General features: G+C 30.9%; 2 protein-coding genes across 3 annotated transcripts in view; both read right to left on the bottom strand.

Moving 5' to 3' along the window:
* The window catches only part of LOC117168218 (serine-rich adhesin for platelets-like), a 160,783-nt gene that overhangs the window by 17,586 nt on the left and 129,891 nt on the right, over window positions 1–13,306 (bottom strand). The window lies entirely within an intron of this gene.
* The window catches only part of LOC117168219 (interferon regulatory factor 2-binding protein 1), a 21,440-nt gene continuing 8,778 nt past the window's right edge, over window positions 645–13,306 (bottom strand). The window contains exons 2-5 of the mRNA XM_033353702.1: window positions 7,600–7,751; window positions 6,296–6,491; window positions 4,766–5,010; window positions 645–2,903 (exon numbers count right to left, since the gene is read on the bottom strand). Of these exons, the coding sequence (XP_033209593.1) occupies window positions 2,763–2,903; window positions 4,766–5,010; window positions 6,296–6,491; window positions 7,600–7,751 (734 nt within the window). The 3' untranslated portion in view covers window positions 645–2,762. The remainder of the gene's footprint in view (window positions 2,904–4,765; window positions 5,011–6,295; window positions 6,492–7,599; window positions 7,752–13,306) is intronic.

Below are 13,306 nucleotides of genomic sequence, written 5' to 3'. Positions count from 1 at the left end.
CGCGTTTAATTATAAATAATACAATTTAAATTTTTTTATATCTGAAATCATTCAATTTCTTGATTCCTCAGTTTAAAAAAATGCAGTTTTAGCACCTCGACTTACAAAATTATACAATTCAACTCCTACTTTTTCTATGATTCAAAGTAAATAGATTTCTTGCAATTGAGTATGTATATGAAAAAACAGTGGATTTGGCAGATTATATTTTTTTCTAAACCGGGATAAATCATGAATATTCATCGTGTGACGAAAATTTTAAAAATAGTGGCCAGCCTGTGAATATATCTGCTTTAAGAGTAGATTCTTCTGGTTTCTACCAGACAGCGCAGCTTTCCTGGCGCTTTGGGTGTCTGGACCCAACGGATCAATAATGTGTTTTCTCTTTAGCTGCCGCAGCGCTTAAAAAAACTCGGAAGCGTAAGTTTTCATTCACCAATAGAAAAAATCCGGCTAAATACCTGCAATATTTTAGAAACCTGTTTCAAACTTTACTATAATTATAAATAAATCAGTTTTCTCAAATTTAAACAAAAGTTCAGAATTAGAAATTAAAAACATATTTTAAATTAACGAATAATTAATATAACTCTACTAAAACGGGTTTAAAGGAAGGAGAATAAAATGTTGACGAAAAAGACTGATTTGTTACACATCAACACATATATTTTGTTTTTGCTTGTTGCATACATACGATAAACAGTACAATGTAACGCGTTTCTCGAAGTATGGTACACTAGAAAATTTTTATTATCCACTACTACAATTGCTATTAAACGTATTTTGTGTCCTTATTGTGATCGTACAAGAAATATAGAAAACAATTTGAATCATATACAAAACTAGAGTCACTGTCCATGTGTCTTTGGGAAGACGTGCCTACTTCGTACGCAGCATGTTCAACAAATAATGAAATTGCTCACGACTTCCAGACTAATTTAGAACTTAAATCCAAATTTGCACAACCTTCTATTTTTTTTCAAATTTGACCAGAGAGTAAAAAGCTTATGACTAGCAAATAAAATACATCGAGAGTACCTGGAAACCAAAGAGCAATCTCACGTTGATTGCCATGCATCGTGAAAAAAGTAACTTTGTGCAATTCAAAATCATTATTCACGATCGCCAACTGAACAGTGAAAAATAGTTCATTTCGCAAAGGCGTTATTCGTAAGTTTCGTGGTCTGTCGTTACTTACGACTTCTGATTGTCAGAAATCGTCAATTCGTTTTTTTTTAATTCGAATTTTCCATAACAAATCTGAGCGTTGATAACAAATCGGACGAAAATACCTTCTTTTGAGAAGCGTTTCTTTTTTATCGACAACAAGCGTTCGCCTCGAAAAAAACTTTTTCAAAAAGTTGTCATTTCACAGATTGGGGCCATGTTTATCTTTTTTGTAGCTTTTTCTATAAAATGTTCCCGAACATAGAAAAAATACAATATTTGGTTTCCACTCCTCGCGGTAAGAGAAGCGCATTCGTTCTTAAAAAGTTGTATTGGCATCAAAGGGTAGGAACTACCAACGGGGATGAGAAAAATCACGTACGGTCGCTGTATGTGTTGCTACAGTTAATCATGCCATTTTTTAAAATCTTTTCATCATAAGATGCTTTCTTGGTTATTTTTATTTTGTTTCGTCATTTGACTATCGAACCAAATTCCAACATACAATTCGCAAAAAGTTGCCAGAGACCCTGAACACCTCTTAAAAGAGATCGAAAATGCACAGCGTCTCTCACTTCTTTTCTGTTCAATCTCGCAAATATACGCTTACACGTACAATAATCGTTTATCCTGTTTCTTTGTACAAATATATACAGAAGTTTGCACATCCAATGCTGACTAAGTAGGAGTGCACTTATAAAAGACCCTGGAAGCGTTTAACTAAAGTTCAAAAGGTTTTCATACAGCGGATACACGAATGAATCCCGTCTAGTCTTTAAAAAAATTCAGCAATTTTTGGTGAAATTGAGAATGATTTGTGCAATACCTAGGAATAATTTAAAAAAAGAAGCATGAAATTACGATTTTGTACATTAAAAGATAATTACTCTTTCAATCATACTGTTTTATTAATATAATAATATATGTACACATATACAGAATGTACAGAAAACCCGAAGCGCTGGGTCAAAGATATTCGTCGTGCTTATAATACAAAAAAAAATATATTGTCCAAAGGGATCAACATAGAGACGGTTTTTAATCGTCACAACAAAAAATACAGCACCGAATCGGTTGCTAAAAATATGGTACAAAATATCGATAAAATTTTTCGCAATCGTACTCCGTTCAGCGCGAAATACAAAGACAATGAAGAAAGGCGATCAAGCCTAAGTACGAACCCAAAAAGGTCACAAATCCTTGCGTTCGATAAAGGATGTTACGTTTTCTTTTCGTAGCTTGTCTCGAGAACTTGGCAAAAAAAAATGCTCTTTCGTATATTCTCCGCTATTACATAACTATGTACAGAACCTGTGCCAGCACAAAAATTGCCAAAGACTGCTGCTCAAAAACCAACCAACATATCTCTTGCGGTAACTTCAACGACACTCGAAAATGTCGATACAAAATTCTTGATCGTCTCAAAATAACATCACACAGGTATCACACCCACGTCTTCGGCTCGTGTCGACGATTGGTCCTCCAAACCAACGTCTGCCACCATCCAAAACAAATTTTGATGAACCTTCACGGTTTTATCAAAAACACCCGGTTAAGGGTGGAAAATTTCAGCCTCGACCTTCATGAGAAGGCTTTTAAGTTTCGCGCTCCTTTTTTACTTTGAGACCAGTGCTCGGCGCGTCCTCACCCAGAATTGTCGCGATCTCATTCTGCATGAAAGCCCATGGCACTTGACTGTTGGCCAGTGGACACTTTTCGCCACTCGGACAATAAACCTGAAAAAATACAAAAACAATTGTTTAAACAAGTGTTCTCTTGCTAAAATTGTTTGAGAAATATTTAAATTGCAAATCAAGGGACTAGTGATTTTTTTCTCTTGGACAATGATTGTTATTCATTTAATTCTAAAATTGTAATTTAAAAACCGAATAGAAATGGCCAGGTGTTTAATCATTTTTTTTCTACTAACTTTTTTACGAGACGAAAATTTAGTTTTTGTTTTAAAGGAAAAGGTACCCTAGAATGTTTTTAATTCATTTTTGACATTAATTTATAATTATTTAATTAATTTATTCAAAAATATTAATCAAATATTAATTGAAACCAAAACTGAGGTAAATTATGGTTAATAATTTAATTTAATAAGAAAAATCCTCTTTAATAGATTATATTATATATTTGACTCGTGAAAAGAATTTGCTTTTTTTATAAATAATTAATCCGATTTTTAAAGAACAATGTTAAAGCTGTACAAACTTTTCCAGAATGACATACGTTGCTTTTAAGAGTTTTCGAGGAAATAAACCTTTTTCAAACTTGAATTTTAATAGATTAAAATATACGAGTTAAAATAAAAAAACATTAACAAATTATTTCGCGGGACAAAATTACAACGATTTTATCACCTGACTATGTAAACAAGAATTTTAGGACCAAGTAAAAGTGCAGTGATTTAAAAATTTGCATCATATTTTTATGAAATATAATATCATACATATCAAAATAATACAAAAAATCAGGAGATCACCAAATTTAATTCCACTATAAAAAAATAAAATCTTCTTAGTGAATGTGTATTCGCGTAAAATCAAAAACAATTTATTGAATTGGAAATTGACACTAGGCCAAAAAGTTGCATATTGGGATCCCAAAAAATTATAATTAAATTGGAATCGATAGAAATGCATATTGGTTACCCGTGCTCGAAAAAAATGTTTGGAATATTCCTTGTTTGTAGAGTTTTTAAATTTTCTTGAGTTAAATTTTTTTATTCCTGGAGATAAAAAAATACTTCATACTTTTTTGTAGATTTTAATAAAATATTTTCTAAGAAATGATTCCTATCCTTCGGGGAAAATATTCAACAACTTTGTAAAAAGGAAAAGAATTTTTGTTAACATTTTGAAATGGAAATGTGTCGACTTTTTAATTTCCATTCCTGAATCTTGGCGCTGGAAAGTTTTTAAGTACCCGAAAAAAATTGGAATAGTTTTTTTACATTTAGGAATGTACAAAAAGAATTAAAACGAAAAAATATAAAGTCTGCAAACAATAAATTTTTTAAACATTTTTTTCGAGCGCGAGTAATCAATCTACATATCTATATCGATTCTAAATTAATTATACTTGTTTAGGATCAAAATACGCTATTTTTTCACGTAGTGACGATTTAAATTCCAGGATTAAATGCTTTTTCGATTAAACAATTCTCTTCGATTTCATTAAATTAAACTTAAAATAAAATTGGATGCAAAATACAAATATTCACACATGGAAATTCGCTCTTTAAACTTTTTTTCTTATCATTTTACGAAATAATAAATTAATTACTTAGACAAATGTATCCTTTTAAGTCATAAAGAACTGTTTAACCGAAAAAAGTGAAACTTTTTATCATTATTCAAATACACATTGAATAACAAAGAAAAATAAGATTTTTAAAATGAAAATTAAATATTGTTTTCTGCTTTCTGAATTGTCGCACCGAAAAATATTTCCCAAGTAGTTTAAAAAATTGTAATCCGTACAAAAATATGTAAAAAATTCCAAAAATGGATTAAACTGTTTATTTGATACATTTCAAAAATATAAACGGATATTTTAAATTGTTAAATGAATAAAATTTGGTTATTCTTACCTCTGAACCGGCACCCTGCCTCTTTATGCTATCCCGACTGCAGGGGAAACAGAATTTATGGTGCGGAACACTCGGGCACTGAACAAAGTGTGTGTCTTCTAAACGCTCCTGACACAATGTGCATTTTAAAGTTGGCGCTGAAACTGGTTCAGCTCCTGGTGCTTGAGCCACCGCACCTTCTGAAGACGTCGTCACCGTCGTCGATGACACGTGTCGAGAGCCACTTGACCTCCTACCCGAAGACCCTATAAAAAAACCAAATATTTTAATAGAAATAGAATATTATAACTTAAGAAAAATTTGTTATTAAGTAACCGTTCTAATTTAGAACTTCTAAAATCCAAAAATTCTCGCGATTGCATGATTATTGAAGCCAGATTTTCATTGAGATGCAATTTCAAATATTTGCAGTATGTGGAATTCAATTTGCTGAGAATTCAAATGGATAGGTAATTAATTTTTTAATTTTCTGCAGATGGAATTTAATTTAGAAATTTGCTGCACTCTGACGAAATGTGATATTTAATCTAGTTATGCAAGGATCACAGCCGTTCAGTACTTCAATTTTAGGTAAAAAAGGTGATTATAAGGGGATTTTATTTATTAATAAGAACTTTAAATATAATGGTTTTGTTGGGAATTTTAACTATTTTCGTAAAAAAATTCAAATATTAAATTGCTTCATTGAAAATTAGTGTTTTCATCTTGAAAATTCAATAATTTTGTGGACATTTTTTTCTTTTTTAAGTGGAAAATCATTTTTAAATCGAAATCTTTTTCGGTTGTAATCCCCCGCATTAATAAATCAACTATTACATTATTCTTTAAGAATGATAATTTTAGTTGAAAATTCAACAATGTATTTGGTTGATTTTTTTTCTTTCCTGACTAAACGATCTTTTTTAGTTGAATAGTAAAATATTTTGTTGAAAATTCGTGTTTTTTTAATGAAAATGTCACTTATTTTGTAGAAAATTAACCTATTTGGTTGAAAAATAAATCTATTGTGAGGTCAACTATTTCTTATTTGAAATTAGAATATTGTTTTGTTAAAATATCCTTTTTTAGTTAAAAACTTGAATTATTTGATTGAATATTCGTCTTTTTTGTCTCGAAAATTCAACAATTTGGTTGAAAAAGTGATTATTTGGTTGAAAAGCCGTATTTTTTATGAATTCAACTATTTTTGATTTAAAATTAAAAAGGTTTGGTTGAATATTCGTCTTTTTGGTAGAAAATTAAACTTCTTGTGCGGAAGGTCATATTTTTGGTTAAAAATTTAATTATTTATTAATAATTCAACTACTTTGTTGAAAATACAATATTTTCACTTCAAATTTTATATTGAAGTTTTTTGTAATGAAACAGTTTTTAAAAATTTGCAAAAGGACTAATAATGTATGTTTAAAATTGAAGTCACTTTTGTGGAACTACTGATCATTCACTGAAGTTTTAATTTGAGAAGCTTAAAATAACAAATTTTTGGGGACTTTCTTCTAAATTAATAACCTTTTTTCGTTTTCTACACACCTGAACCATTTGGGCTGTGTTGCGAGCCTCTCGAAGCACTACGCTGTTGTTGCTGTTGAGCATTTGCGGCTGTGGTTGGTGGGCTTCTGCTGGTGGGACTCGTGTTATTTGGTGGTTGTGGCACTGGCTCGGGGGATGTTAGATTATCTGCGACTGACATCAGGGCGGCCATCGGGGACGGACCGCTTGTGGCTCCCTAAAATAAAAATTTAATTTTTTCTTAATATTTGAATCCACGATCTACACAATAACATAAAATTACCGCCTTGACAGCCCAAAATGATATCAAAGTAAGGGGGAGTAGGATGATTTTTCACAAGAATAGGAGAATAAATTCTTAGAAATAAAATTAATAAAAATATACTAAATATACTAAAAAAAAATATTTGGTTTTTAAACCAAATTTTCAGTTAGAGATGAATTCTAAATGTAAAATATAAGAGTTGATATTTCAAACAAATATTATTTTTATTTTAAGCAAAAAATAGTTGAATTCAACCAAAAAGGACGAAATATTTTTTAAACAACAAGTTGCATATTAAGCAAAAGGTGAAATTTCTACAAAAGACAGTTGAACATTCAATGATTAATTCTCTTTTAACCAAGGAAGATGACTTTTCTATCAAAAATAGGAATTTTTTATTAATTAATTTAAATTTAATTAATTTTAAAACAAAAATATAGAAGTAGAATTTTCAAATTTCAAACAAAAAAAATGAACTTTTAGCGCAAAATAGTTGGATTTTCATATTGGGTTCTATTAATTCAGTTAAAATAAAAAAGGAAGAAAGCTTTTGAAAAAACAGGGAGAAAAAGAGGAATCCTTTAAATACGAGGAAATGAGTGTGAAGTCTGGAATGAAAAAGTAATGTCACCTAAAAATTGTATATGATCCCTGAAAAAGCAGTAAGATATGAAAGATAATGTGCCTACCACAGAAAAAAATCTTTTAAAAAGTATCCTTTCCAATTAAATTCTGAAATAAACTGAGTCACATTCTTTGAATGAAACTTCCATTTTCCTAATTAGAGTCCACTAATTGAAATGCGTTTTAAATTGGATCAAAACTGCAGAGTTTTTAAATATTAAATTCACTTTCCAAGCTAATTTCTAATCATATTCAAAAGTTCTGATATTATCTATTACAAACATTCCGATGAAAGAATTTTCGCAGTCGACCTTGACATTCCAATATACAATTTAATCTCAAATTAATTCGCTGGGAAGTCTTCAATTAAAAAAGGAAAACATTTATTCGAAAAAGATAAGATTACCAAAAATCCTTTTCAAAAATACGTACTAACCTGATGATGATTGGCCTGTTGATTTTCCCCTGTGCTTTCCTGAGATGGTGGAGGTGGTGGTGGTGGACTTGTTCTTGGACGTAAAGGAGATCCTCCACCATTTGTTTGCACATTAGCTGGGGCCAATGGAATTTGCGGACCAACATAGGCTCCTAAAAATGAGAAAAAACAATTAAGTTTCTTGTTTTAATTGGTAAATAATCAAAATGAATTAGGATTACAAATTTTTTTTGGATGTGCCCAATGTAATAATCTGAGGATAGAATCGCCAATGCCCAGAGCTGTCACACCTTGATTTTATTTTTAAAAAAAATGAGAAAGTGACCTACCTAAACCTAAAAAGTAATCAAAAGTGACTAATTTCTAACCCAAAAAGTGACTAATGGACATTAATAATGTGAAGTGACTTTTGCGGAAAAGTGACTAAAAGTGCCAGCGTCATTTCTTAAAAGCGCAAGATTATGCTACCTTGTGATTCAAGTGCATTGGCTACTCTCGTGACTAAATCTCCATACAGAGTACTTTTCTATGCGCGACACCACATTAGACTGACTTGTGCACAGTAGAATGTTAAGCACGGATTTTATGGCTTTGTGGTGTATCGTGCATTCTGATAATGTATACTCGACATTTCTGACACTCACTAATGAAATTTCGCAGTTAACACGCGACATACATGACCCTCTCTTTGGAGGATTGAATTTGCTGACCTTCGATCAATGCACCTGAATTATGGCTGGTAACACTTTGTGCAAATAAATGTCATTTCTTGTTAAAAATGTCGCTATTATCGAATTTAAATTCAAAGGTCAAACCGACTGGCTCGCCTTTAAATGTCGAACTTTCGCATCATTAATAACAAGAATTCCGGAAAGGGTAACATAAATTATAAAGTCGAGCGATCATCAATCAGGTTTTTAAATTGGAAAGTGATTTCATTTTAATTAAATTACGTGATCGGTGAATAACGAATAGATTATTGCACGCAAATGATACATTTTAACTTCTATCCATGTTTATCGCTTAATATGTTTAATTGTTCTTGGTTTCATTTTAAAATGTATTGAATTTTGAATCTGTGTGAACGATACAAATGATAAATTTTTCACATTTTTTGGTGCTTCAAATTCGAAATTGTAGAAATAAGAATTCTTCAAATTTTAAATTATTTGACTTAAAATTTTTCAAAGTAAAATTATTCAAGCCCCTTCATGGTCCAGACCCCTTTCCAGACAGAAAAATATTTTTTTCATTTTTATTCTATATGAATAAGTTGGAAAAATTACCGCCAACCATTTTAAAATTGTATTTTTTTATAAGATTCTCAATGCCATCAAAAAACTGTAGCTCCTAGTCGTTTTTTGCGGTAATTTTCTACAATTGTTAAAAAAATAGCCATAAAAACCTTCTAAGAACTATAATTTTGCTAGGACACTCTTACCAGATTAAAAATTTACAATTTGCATATTGTTGTATTCTTATCATATTTATTCTACGCATTCTTTATTATGAAAACATACATTTCCTCTTTCAGAGTCTTTCTATCAATATTTTTTAGCATCAGCCATTTTGCTTATTTCATCTTTTAAGTTTTATAAGTAGAATTAAGTTCATCGCAAGAAGACAGAGAAACCCCAAGGTTCTATTTTATCTCGAAACCGGATAAAAATGGTGCAGACAGTTAACCTCGCAGTTGACAAACAACATTAAGAATTGTAAAGGTATGTAGTTATAATTGTCAATATGTATAGTAGTCAAAATAGTTGTTAAATATTTGCAGAATTTTTATTTCATTTCCTTATCATAATTCTCGCTTAGAATAGGGATTTTTCAATAGAAATTAACATTCTGACTACAACAGTGAGTTTTTTAAAACTATTATGGTATAATGATTACAGAATTGTTTCAAATCATTCAAATCTTTAAATGGTCCGTCGCACAGTAGTTCAGAATTGGAGTTTTACGAATAAATCAGCTTACAGGTCACAATTTTTAAACGTTTTAGATGTTTTATTTAAACTCGAGCTGAATAAATTTCCTAGTAACCTCCCACCCCACAATCAGAATTCTTACAGCTATAAACAAATTTTATAAAAATATACTCCAATTTCACATATTTAAGTAGAAAAAAGTAGTTTTGTATAAACTTTTGCAAAAACAAGAAATCAATAATCGGCTTCGAGGGATCACTGGGGATTTTATTCAGCTTCAATTTAAAAAAAAACTTTAAATCGGATACAAATTTTGACCGATACAATGTACAATGCTTTATCCACAAAAATTCAATTCTGAACCACTGGTCGGGTAGGCACCCGGAACTTATTTTATGCAATTTTCCTTTCCTTCGGCTAAAATTCCTGTAAAATTGTACAACTTCCAGTAATTCTAGTTACGATATACATGGAGAGGAATAAAGAAGAAACATGCAGGGTTTCCAGGCTCAATTTGTACACCATTTTAAGACATCATTTTGTTAGCATATGGTAGCCTCGGATACGTTCTCTTGATACTTCAAGAGTTAAAATGCGCGCTTGTTTATGTACGTAAGTTGCATGCAATATCATGACGTCGCAAGAGACTTGGACTTGGATGTGGTCGATGAAGGGTAGAGGGAAGGGAGCAGGGAGCAACCGATGGTTTCTTAATGGTTCAAGCATGTCGCAATGTTTGTCACCGTCACACACATTATGCATGACCGGTCTTCGTCGTATGCTTGAATACCTGAGTGACGTAATCCGGGAACAACATTGGTACGGCTTCTCTCAAACACGTGGCTGTCTGGAATAACCGTTGTCTTTTTTAGCCACTGTAAGGCCGCACCAAGCTTGATATCAGATGATTTTCCGACGCATTAACATGACGCCACGTATTAGCATAAGTAAAGACTTGATCGCGATTGATGCGGCACATGAAAAAATTAGACATGTGAAAATAATGTACTGGGGCGAGATAGGAATCGAATTCTCAGTCTAGACACTATAATATACTTTCATTCATATTTCATTATCATTCATGAGAATGTAGCGACAATCAGATGACCCGGGGGTTTTTTTTTTACTTTAAAAATAACATGCCTCGGACTCACTTGATATATTCCAAATAATGACAATAGTAACATAAACTTGGAAAAATGGTAGCAAAATAGTGTTATAAGTTTTAAATAAGTTTCAATCCTTTAAAAATCTTTTTTATCTGTTAAGATCCTCTAAAAATTTCCGAAAAACTAGTCAATCTTTTTATGTGACTGAAGTTTGCAACGTTTATAAACGAAATTAGAAAATTTCCGAAATTTCTTTTAGTGATTTTGCACCTGGTGACAGGTAAAACAAAAAGTAGTTTAATCCCAACCATTCTTAATAGCTAAGTTTTACACACCTAGGGACTTCGAAAATTATATAGAAAATAAAAAACAAAATTTTATTTTCATTTATAAGCTTTGCAAACTTCAGTTACGTATCTTTTTAAGTCCCATGTTATATCATCAATACTTTGGAAATCCTATGAATCCCTTAATTATGGTAAAATGACTTGAAATCCGAAAAAGTCCTCAGAAATCCTCAGAAGTTCCATGAAATTTAATTTCATAAATTCCCTAAAGTTCAGTATAACTCAGTTGGAATCCCTTGAAATCTTTTGAATATCATTGATATCATGGGTACCTTTCTAAAATCCTTCGAAACCTCTTAAAATTTTTGAAATCATACAAAAATTGAGTAGAATCCCGTAAATTTGAAATGACATTATTTTGTTTAAATTGCTTTAATATTTTTTTAATTCCTCAGATCTTTTGAAATACCGTAGAATATCTGGAAACCTTTCATATCATTCAAAACTCCTTTAAGAATGTTTAAATCTTTGAAATCCGCTGAGACCCCATAAAATCCAATGAAATCTGTAAAAATTCCTTAGAATCCCTATAAGTCCCTTAAAATTTCATTCCATTTCATTTACTCTCTGATTTTCCATAGAAATTCTTTAAAATTCCTTCAAATCCCTTAAAATCTTTGCAATCCGTTGATATATTTGATACCCTGATGAAATCTCTCGAAATTTTGTTAACTCTCTAGAAAATCTTCTTGTAATTTTGTAAAATACCCTAAATTTGTTTAAATCCTGTGAATTCGATTTTAATTTTTATTTAAATCTTGGAATTCCCTTATCTTGAAATTTGTTATATATCTTGAAGTTTCTTCAAAAAATTTTAAATCAGACGAAACTTGTTGAAATAGCGTACTATCTAAAATCCCTCAAAATACATTAAATTAAAATCTTTCGAAATTTGAAAATACGTTTAAGGAAAAAGTGAAAAAATAGTTGCATTAGCGGGAAATTTAAAAAAATGGCCAGACAGGTAGAGATCATTTAATTATAAACGTCACGTAATTTTTGGGGTACGTGAAATCGAACCAGCCTTCTTCGAAATTATTTTTTAAAATTGTTTTTCAAATCTGTTTCTTTTGAAAGAGTGACGTTCGTTGACTCACGTTTTTTTTCGAGGCCAAATATTATCTGCACTTCGTCCAACTGCGTTTCACCTTTTCAAACAATTGAAGAGAAATACAAAATAATCTGTAAATATACTTTCTTATCTAAACGTTTATTCTAGAAATTTACATGAGAATGTTTTCAAAGTTTTTAAAAAACAAAAAGGAAGAATCTACTTGAACTTGAGTTATAATTTATTATAGAATTAGACAATGCACGAAATAATAAAACTTGATAGAGATAACAAATTATCAAGAAGCAAAACTGTAGACAAAAACAGATTCTATCGCATTTGTTTCAAGGATTTTTAGCCCTCTTTAATTTAAAATTAATCACAGATTTTTTGACAGAGGATTAGCGATTCTTCTAGAGACCAGGGAATTTATGTTTTGTAGGAAATACAGATTTGTATTTCAAATTTTTGGAAAGACCTAATATATACCTTTTAAGGCTATTCAAGTTTCTTTATATATCAAAAAAAATTTGATTGATATTCTGCTTGCTGAAAGCTTTATTGAGAAAGATACAGATTTAAACTATCGATTAAAATCAATCAGCGCGCCATTGCAACCACACAGTGATGTAAAAGATATTACCATGCTTCGGTAGAAAAGAACGAGTTCTCCGCGTGTTGGTATCCTCAAAAAACAGCAAGTTACAGGGAAAAAATGGAGAACTTGCACGCGAATCCTATTTGAAATCTTATATATTATATTCAAATGTGTTCATCTACGAGAAAACCGGTAGCAACTCCCGAGATCTAAAGTGATCTAAAGAGCACGCAACCATTCACGAAACATGTGACTGGTACTTTTCCATGACGACTGAAATAACGCATAACGACTAACTATATATCTGTATCACTATACAAGTAGTTGTAGTCGATACTCGATACAAATTAGCATGTGTACACAGAGTGTTCATTTAACTTGATGGATGCAGGAAAGTAAAAATAAGCTGAAAGCAGTCTTCAGTACATTTTTACAAGAATAATGTTTCTGATTTTCTATGTATTATAAATTAAAATAGATATATTGCGTTTCCTAATTTTTCCAAGCAATAGATGAGATGCACATTTTAATCACATCTGAATATGTTTCAATAAAATCTCAATTTTTCAAGAATTGATAGACATTTATCACTTCTTAGAAACGCACAGAAACCAATACAGACTATAATGTAGGTACCAATATTTTAATACCGTGTGATATAAAATAGAGTA

The sequence above is a fragment of the Belonocnema kinseyi genome, chromosome 2 (genome assembly GCF_010883055.1).
Source record: "Belonocnema kinseyi isolate 2016_QV_RU_SX_M_011 chromosome 2, B_treatae_v1, whole genome shotgun sequence".
Classification (NCBI taxonomy): domain Eukaryota; kingdom Metazoa; phylum Arthropoda; class Insecta; order Hymenoptera; family Cynipidae; genus Belonocnema; species Belonocnema kinseyi.
This window is presented reverse-complemented; position numbering and strand designations above follow the sequence as displayed.